The 9,483-nt window shown below is 33.6% G+C and overlaps 2 protein-coding genes across 2 annotated transcripts in view; one reads left to right on the top strand and one right to left on the bottom strand.

The window, feature by feature from the left end:
* HELRODRAFT_179612 (hypothetical protein) overlaps positions 1-178 on the bottom strand; it is a gene marked incomplete at both ends in the record, with an annotated part of 10,563 nt that extends 10,385 nt beyond the window's left edge. The window contains one exon of the mRNA XM_009028423.1: positions 106-178. Coding sequence (XP_009026671.1) covers positions 106-178 — 73 coding nt within the window. The remainder of the gene's footprint in view (positions 1-105) is intronic.
* Positions 179-1,542: 1,364 nt separating this feature from the next.
* On the top strand, positions 1,543-7,204 carry HELRODRAFT_193611 (hypothetical protein). Its single transcript, XM_009028422.1, has 14 exons — positions 1,543-1,619; positions 1,921-1,999; positions 2,308-2,506; positions 2,656-2,741; positions 2,843-2,947; positions 3,273-3,400; positions 3,599-3,699; positions 3,841-3,976; positions 4,133-4,253; positions 4,523-4,752; positions 4,909-5,137; positions 5,256-5,713; positions 5,927-6,590; positions 6,615-7,204. Exons 1-13 carry the CDS (start codon positions 1,581-1,583, stop codon positions 6,113-6,115), a joined length of 2,100 nt encoding a protein of 699 aa, XP_009026670.1. The 5' UTR covers positions 1,543-1,580; the 3' UTR covers positions 6,116-6,590; positions 6,615-7,204.
* Positions 7,205-9,483: the final 2,279 nt, after the last annotated feature.

The following is a 9,483-nucleotide window of genomic DNA, read 5'->3' as shown; positions in this document are numbered from 1 at the left end:
TTACTTTACAACTCATATATCGAATGAACGAACGAAAAAGAGATACAAACAAAGCGACAAACAAACAAACCATGAACTAAAAAACAAATACCAAATTAATTTGACCGGCCTTATATTTCAAAAAATTGACCCAAGCGTGGTTCGTGAACTCCACGTGGATATCGTCTTCCACGCACATTTTTTGGAAGGTGGTGTTCAACTGGTTGAATCGTTGTAAGAAATTATAGGAAATTGTTTTTGTATCTGTCGGTACTACTCGCGAGCTGTTCGTGGCAAACGTCGCGTTGAATACTAATTCCAGTTTGGGCTGTGCTGATTTTACTGTTGTTGCGTGTTAAGATGAGATTTATTAGATGAACTGAGTTAAATGTACTTCATTTGCAAGACAAGAAAACATATATGCAAAGTTTTATACGGATGACATTTTTCAACGCGTATATGGCTTAAAATTTTAGATAAATACACTCCTCTTAAAGTCTTAAACCAAAAAATCTAGACCCGAGAACCTAAGTAAACCTACGTGCTTAATCAGTAAATTAATTGGGAAGGTAGTCTTGAATGGCAAGTGTGTAAAACATTATTTTACTTGCGCGAGAAGAAATCATTGAAGAAATTTTCTAAAAACTAAAATAAAATAAGTCATTAAACCCAACTTGTAACATATTTTGTAATGGATGCGTATGCAAGTTGAATTTTTTTTAAATGAAAAATTGTTTCTAACTATCAGTCACTCTTCTATAATAATATATACGTACAATAATGCATGTATGTACCTAAGTAGTAAGCTATACTATACTATACAATATACATTATACTAACTTGTTTGACAATTTGTTAAAAAGCAAAAATCGTAGCAGCAAGTTAAATAAAATATAAAATTTCTAATAAGATGTACAATCATTTCGCCGGTGGATTAATAAAAATTAACATATAAACATTTAAAATCAACATGAATAACGCAGCTAACTCATTAAACCTGCTTATGTGAGACATTTGAAATAGTTTAAAGATGTTCAGAGCATACACAGCTCACCAAACAATAACAATCACCTTTCCTCATCACTATAGCATCTTCTCGCATACATTATTCTCAGCAGCCCAAAACTTTTACAGCTAAAAATATTCATGATAATAGTGAAGATAATGACGAAGATGCTGTTGCATATGATTAATTATAATTTTTTAGCCATGAATGATCAACACGTGAAGTTGAGACACACCCAGTTAATTATAATATTTAATTGGTTTTTAGTTTAATTAGTGATATTCACTTAATTAATGATAATTACTGCAATAATTGTATATATTTCTTTGTTTGGACAAAGTTGTTACAATTAAATATTTATTTAATCAGCTCTAAATTGTAGTTTTGTTGGAACATGAAAACAAAATCATGAGGAAATGAATGGAAACAAAACCATGTCTCGTCGTGTTTGTACATATGATTGTCTGCACACCTGATTTGTCTATGCTATAGCTGTTTTGTTTTTGTTCTCGCTGTGTTAACTTTTAAATATTTTGAAAAATTAATTATTAGAGTAAAAAGATAGAGAATCTGCCGGCCAGGAGTCCGTTGCACTATGTGGCGAGTTCCGACGAACCTGCCTAAATGTTTGGCGGTCAGTTTCAAATATTTTTGTGTAACCGGGTAACACTTGAAATTTCTGACCTTCTCTTATTATCGCTCGTATCGATCTTCTGTTTAATGTCGCAAATTTAGATCATTTCCCTTTTATTTGTATTAAATGTTTTTTTTTATTAGTTTTTTTTCATAAATTGGTGTATCATGGATGATAAAATTAATAAACCCAGAAAGATAAAAAATAAAAATTAAGTAATTTATTTAAAAATTAAATTTTAATTTAATTTAAAAAGTAATTAAATAATAAATAATTAAACTGCGAGGCCTGTTTTTTTAAGAGAACCCACGTAGCTGTTGCGGTCAAGCGCAATATTAGGACAAGTAAAGTTTTACAATCACAAGATGTCAATTCAGCTGGTAAGTTTTTTCTGAGTACTTTGATGAAGATTGCATTAATTTTTTGTAATAATTGACAATTGTGGATCAAATTTTGTCAATTTAATTTAATTTTTTAAAATTTTAATTCTGTTTCAATTTTTAACATCTGATATTTTATTTTATATAGAAAGATAAAATTTATATTGACTTGTTAAAAGTTATATACAATAAGAATAAAAGATAATGTTTTTTAGTTTTATGTTTTCATAAAATAAAGTAGAGTAGTTAAATTGAAAATATGTATTTTAATTTTGAAAATACCTATTTTAATTACTATTCTAAATTAGGTGGTGGAGGAGGAGGAATATTAAAAAAACTAATTGCACTAACTTTTGCTGGGGCTGGTGGTGTGGTTGGGTACAGTTGGTACGACCCCGAATTCAAAAAGTTGGTTGAAGAAAATGTACCTTATGCAAAAGAATGTTACGATGCTGTTTTTCAGTACCTACCTGAATCGGCGTCGACTATTGAAGATGCTGTTAAAAGGCATTTTTTTTCTTCAATTTCTTGTCATTTAATTTGATATTTGAGATTAATTTTATATTAATATAATATATTTATTAAATTTATTTGTATTTTATAATTTATTATATTTCAAATTAATAAGTAATTTTATTATTTTTTTTTTAATTTAGGTTACCGATAAAAACTACTGAAATAACAACAGTGCCACCACCTGTACAGGCACCTATACAAGAAGATAGTAAACCAGAAGTAAAAGGTTTGGCTATATTTTGACAATAATAAATAAATATAAATTTATAAATTAATTAATTAATCCATTAATTGAATCAATAATTAAATAAATTAATATTCAAATAGCTGAAGAAAAAGTGAAAACGAAAAAAGAGAGAGAGAAGGAGAAGAAAGAGGAGGCTGAGAAGTTGCTGAAACTTCGAGAGGAAAATGAAATCAATCAAAACAAAGGTACATAAAATTAATTATTTATGTACTATTTTTAGAGTTTCGTTATTCTGCATAAATTATTATAATGTTTGAAGAGTTAGTTATTTTGCATAAATTAATAAGATTATGTGGAAGTTGTTTATATATATATATATATATATATATTGTGTAACTGTGATGTATCTAACACATTATTCTCATCATATATGAGACTATTAGATATAAATAATTGGATATAAATTAAGAAAATTACAAACACAGCTGGCTAAATAATAACTGGCTTAAATAATTAATTGATTATAAATGAAAATAATATTAATGAATGATTTTTAAAATTTCTCAAAAGCGCTGGAAGCCCTGTTAATGAGAACATTTACTGAGTCAGCTAGCGTCATGGAGGCAGCTATGAAATCAGCTCATTCAGCTGCTGAAGCTGTCAAAGAGCACACAGTTAAGCTGAAGGAAGCTCTTCAGGTCAGCTGTTTGTTATTCTGCATTAGTTGTTTTAATGTTTGAAGAGTTATTTTGCATAAATTAATAAAATTATGCATGATGATGTGATGATGAGTGAGAATGATGAGGATAATTATTCTAATGATGATATTGATGTTAATTATAATGGTATTTTCAGTAAGCATGTGATGCATTAAATATAATATAATTATAATTCAGAAAGTAGATGCAAAGGAGGGTGAATGGGAAGCCGTGACCAGGGCACACGATGCAAAGGTCAAGGCCATGCAACATTTTGAAGAGGTCAACGAAAAGGCCAAGTTAGTGATGATGGTTGGGAAGATGATTTTGCTGTGGCTATGATATTGTTGTTATTATTGTTGTTGGGAAGATGATTTTGTTGATGATTTGACAGCAAGGGTTGTCATGGTTTGACTTTTTTGCTCTTGTTGTTATTACAGACAGGAGCTAGCCAAACTACGTGAGGTGATTTCAACTGGCAAAAGCAACAAAGTGACCAAGAAGAATAAGCTGCTGTGGTCAACTGAAGATGAAGCCAACAAACTGAATAGAAGTTTCAACACTGCACTTAACGAGGTTTTTCTAAAATGGCTGAACAGTGGAATTCTGATGGATGGATGTATAATTTTAGTTTTTATAATATTTTTGACATTTTTTATGGAATGTATGAACAAAATGTTATCAAACCATATAAAACACGGCATTACTTACAATTTCACATGCACACACAAGGTCTCAAAAGCGGAGGCAGACTCCAAAGTTTTCAAAGAGTACAGAGACCTGATAAAGAAAGGAAAGGAACAGTTTAAGAAGGAGCTGGAATCAATCATGCCTGATGTCAAAAAAGCAACTAGTGAGTTGGCTTTGAGGCTCTGATAAGTTTTTTGTTTATTTTCATCACATGTCTCTGTTTCATTTCATAACCGTGAGCCAAAACTTAAATGGGCGTTAATTATGGGTTAAATTATTTTACAAATTATAACGAAATTTTTTTTCACTCATTCAGCAACAAATGCAATCAGTTAACTATTCAATCATAATATTAATCAGTCATTCGATCGATGACATTCAACCAACCAGCCAATCATCAATGATGTACAACTAACGACATTCCACCATCAGCATCAGTAGCCAAGTTGACGGAAGATGAATTGAACGCCCTGATAGCACACGCACACAAGAGAATCGACCAACTTCAGAGGCAGCTGGCCGAGCAGCAGGCTCTGGAACAGCTGCGAATCAACGAGGCACTCTCCAGGCAGCGAGAGGAGGATGCCGCCATCCTGCTGGTCTCCATCAATAAAGAGAAGGAGCTGTGGGATAATGAGATCAATCTCATCAAAGCTAAATGGGTCAGTGATCACTGCTTGTTAGAGTGTTGATGTTTTGCGTTGAGCAGATTGTTTCCTTTGATTGTTGGACTGCTCTTGCGTCTGTTGTTGTTGTTGCTCTGTAATTTTGTTGCAATACACCAATGAAGTAACAATCAGATAATGATTGATCATTAGGACATAGATGCCCGAGTGAACTTTGAGGAAGAGTTGAAGTTGCAGTTAACGAGGCAAGCAGCGGCTCACAGCGACCACATCAGTGAAGTCTTGAGAGCTCAACAGAGGGAGTTGGAAGCCAAGTTCTCTCTGATGCTCAGTGAACATGTGGAGAATGAAAGGAGAGAGTTTCAGAGGCAGGTGGCTGGCTGGGTGGCCAGACTGCATGGCATCGAAGATGCTATTGATAGTAAGTTATCTTGGTAGTAAGTTATCTTGGTGGATTGTTGCACGAGGAGTTGTTCTTATGTTGAGGCTGAATGCTGATAGTTGCACATACCCAATCAGTTTTATTTTCATCGTCATAGAAAGAGCCTCTCTCGAGAAGCAAGGTCACCAGGTTCAAAAACTGTGGCTGGCTTGTGAGTCCCTACAAACTGTCCTCAACACTGGCAAACTCGGTGCCACATCCTGGGAAGGTCGCCTGAAACCCCTGGCGGCAGATGTTGAACTTATCCGGTCAGCATCAACCGGCCAACCAGCTGTTGAGATCATCCTGGACAGCATCCCCGAGGTAGCTCTCAACAGGGGAGTGTGGACGGAAGCTGCCCTCATTGAGAGGTTCAAAAGAGTCTGCAAGATCAGCAAGCGAGTGGCAATGATTGACGAGACTACTGGCGTCAGTGGCAGTTTGTTCAAGTACGGACTGTCCTACCTGCAGTCCATGTTTGTAGTTACTGGGGTCGGCAGGATATACGATAGTTCCGATCTGGAAATCGACCCCGACGAAATCAAGGACACTTTTGTTCTGCTGGATAATGCACAGGTTGGTCAGGTTACACGTTGTTTGGCTGCAGTCATTTGGTCTCTTTGTTACAATATATCAATAAAATGGCATTCATTGGGACATAGGACATTTATTCATCAATAACTTTGCTCATTTCCTTCATTATTTGTTCTTCCTACCATATCATATCATTCATCTGTTCCCGCCATTGTTCAATATTGCACACACGCACACACACACACACACACACAGGCATGTCTAGACAGAGGTGATTTCGCCCAAGCAGTTCGTTTCGTCAACCACCTGTCCGGTGAAGCAAAAACGGCAGCTTCTGATTGGCTGGCCGAAGCGCGGTTGCTGTTGGAAACTAAGCAAGCAGCTGTCGCTCTCCTCGCAACTGCTTCAGCTGCTGGGTTCACTTCGATTGCTGGCTGCACGTGATTGGATAAGTGATTTTAAAAGGAATTGACGGCGCTGATTACTGATGTAATGCTTGAATTGGAGGCTGCCTGCTAGATGTTTGCTGTTTTTTTTGGTTGTCGGTAGGTGCAAGAAAGTTTTTTTTTCATTTCATTTCACTTGCACTACGAACTGTGATTGCACTGTTGAATGAAGGCTGGCTGGCTGGCTGTGTATGAACTTTTCATGATTGTGATCAGCATTTCTGTTAATATTATTATTATTTCTCATTGCTATTTTTATTATTGTTAATATTATTTTTTTGTTATTATTTGGTTAATAATATTCATTCATTTCAATTATTGTTGTTAGTTAAAATATATATTTTTACATATATTTTTTGTTTTACATCAAATTTAATCCAATGCCCTTAGCTTCGTAAAGATAATTTTCCCATTATTAGAAATGTAGTAGTTACTACTATTACTTCTACCTACTACTTTTACTACTACTACTATTGCTACTGCTACTACTACTACTACTACTACTACTACTACTACTACTACTACTACTATTACTACTATTATTGCTGCTACTGCTACTACTATAATATTCACTATGATAACATCATTATCATCATCGCTTTTGATAATTCTGATGATGATGGTGATAATTGTGATGATGTTTGTGATGGTGATGATGACCTGTTATATATATTATTTATTTATAACTCATGAGAAAGCTTCTAGAATGGTTTGTTATTGAGATTTCTAGGTTAGGTTTTTTTTGTTTCGTCAATTAATAATAATAATTATTATTATTGTTTGTTTTTTTGTTATGGCTGACTTATTTATTCATAATATAATACTTTAATTTATAATAATATAAATATTGCTATTATTAATGAATTATTATTAAATTATTATTTTAGTAATAAAATTGTTACATCTTCCCTTTAAGAACGCTTCGAAATAGAAAGTGTTAGAAAACATTAAAATTCCTGTTTACTTAGGCGTACATAAATTGTTTCAATTGATCGAGTTTATCAATGTACCGATGAATTCAATACTGAAATTGTAACATATTTCGTTTTTGGCGAAGTGAAAATAAAATAATACTTTCGTTAAATTCTGAGATTTTGTCTCAAACTGGATTTCTATTAAATGCGCACGTACGGATGTGACGTCACCTGCTGCTTGCGCCCAGATTAAATTGACGTCATTAATTCGACATTACAGTTTAACAATACGAGTATTGAACCCTTTAAACACACACATATGTGCTTTTTGATGTACATTGTACATTGATTGTTTTATCGACACACGTGTACATGCGTGTGTACAACACACCCACACAAAAAATGCACATAAAATTTAGTACTATAAACTTTCATAAAATTATTGTTATTCGCTAACATGTAATTTTTATATAGCTTTTATCTTACGTTGTTTCATGTAGGTAAGTAAAAACGCTTCTGAATAATCTCAGTGCGTGTTAACACGTACATTTGAGCGTGCATCCGAGTATTATGTTGTATTTTAAGCTAAGAAAATGTTTAAAGTCTCGATATTGTTGGAACTAACCCTGGTATGAATCAATCAAATACATCTGCCTGTCGTCTCGTCATACTTTCTCCCAGTAGGATTAGAAAGGAAGGCATTTAGATATTTTCTGTGTGCTACGTGGTGAGCCTCCAAGGTGCTACTGTTGTATGCATGTGTATGTTGGTTTGATAGTGAGAGTGGTGTTGTGACGTTGTGGGAATGTGTTCTTCCGTGCTGTTTGGTTAGCAACAAACGTTCGAAATCACGCGACCTTCTATATATTATCCAACAAGACGTGACGAAGAAAATGTTTATCAAATTTTTTGGCGGATCGATTGTAGCGAACCTCATATCGAAAATGAATGTTAACTTTGTTAATGTTTCATAAATTTATTACCACACACACACACACACACAAATGCGTGTGTGCGCGCAAACACACACACACATGCACGCACGTACACACCCATTTGTTTGAAGGTGTAAACAGGAAAAACAAGAAATTTTTTGATATGCCGAAGTATGCTTTTAATGAAGAAAAACAACAACTCTAACAAAACAAAGGACTAAATGGATGATTGAATGGATGAATGAATGAATGAACAAATTAGTGAGGAGTGAATGAATGAATGATTGAATGAACGAATGAATGAAAGTAAATGTATGAACGTTGATGATCAATTTGATGGAAACGTTTTGAACGAAGGAAGCTTACTCGCCTGGGTATTTTTGTTATGATTATTATTGTTGTCGTCGTCGCTGGTTTATTTTGTTGTTGTTTTGTTGTTGATTTATTCATTTATTGTCGTTGCTGACTCTAACGATGACGATAAGTTGTGGCGATAACAAATATAACGATGAAGATGATGATGCATTAACATAAGTTACAATGATAACAATGGGGAAGACGATGACGATGATGATGACAGCAATGTTGGTTGATGTCTACAATAACTATTCACACTGACATTAATCATCATAAAAAGCGTAAATTACGAAAACTTTGGGGACACCAATGCGATGACGACGACGATGAAGATGATGGTGATAATGATGAGTATATGGAACAAAGGTATTTCAATCATCCCATTATCTTTGATGTTTTATTAGCGATCGCTGGACATTAAATTAAAACTATTTCGTAAGACATCATAAATGTATATTGTCTGGTCTTGTTGTTTTGTGATTCTTGTTTGTTGTCGTCTTGTTTTTATTGTTTTTTATTCTTTTATATGTTGTTATTGTGATTATAAAATAATAAAATCGCCATAAAAAACCTTAACATATTTAAATTTTTAACAAAAAATAAATAACAACAGACAAAAAACAACAAAATATACATACAAACATACATAAATAAATTAGTGTTTGCATGTGTGCGTGTGTGCGTCGTGTGTATGTTTGTGTGTGTCGTGTGTGTGTGAGCGCATCTACAAAAAATACATCAAACAACACGCTGTTTCCGTCTTGTTTTACACAACAATTTGATCATCAGCACTTTGATCTCTGCAGAAATTAATTTATCGGCATTTAATTACTAAGAAGGCATGCTTTTTGTTCGTTGTAGACTTTTATTCACATACAAATGTGTGTTGTGTGTGTGTTGTGTGCATGTATGAATAGTTTATCTACACATGTCAATCAAATTGTATATCACCGCCCCTTTCTATGAATTCATTCATGCATCATTGAAATGTGTGTTGAAGCGATGAACGAACGAAAGTACCAATAAATAAAAAATGAATGAACGAATGAATGAATGCATGGTTGAATTAATGATTGAATGAATAAAATATGAATGAAAAAAGAATAGATAGATTAACAAAAAAATGGATGGCTTGTTTAAAACTTGTCTCGTCTCGAAAG

This window comes from Helobdella robusta (genome assembly GCF_000326865.2).
Source record: "Helobdella robusta unplaced genomic scaffold HELROscaffold_55, whole genome shotgun sequence".
Classification (NCBI taxonomy): Eukaryota; Metazoa; Annelida; class Clitellata; order Rhynchobdellida; family Glossiphoniidae; genus Helobdella; species Helobdella robusta.
The sequence above is the reverse complement of the archived record's forward strand: the minus strand, read 5'-3'. Positions and strand labels throughout refer to the sequence as shown.

Bases quoted from the DNA above. Each gene is read 5' to 3' on its own strand.
- HELRODRAFT_193611 (XM_009028422.1), top strand. From the start codon at position 1,581: ATGTGGCGAGTTCCGACGAACCTGCCTAAATGTTTGGCG. The intron at 2,000-2,307 runs GTAAGTTTTTTC...ATTCTAAATTAG, and splicing joins ACAAGATGTCAATTCAGCTG to GTGGTGGAGGAGGAGGAATA. The intron at 3,700-3,840 runs GTTAGTGATGAT...TTGTTATTACAG, and splicing joins GAGGTCAACGAAAAGGCCAA to ACAGGAGCTAGCCAAACTAC.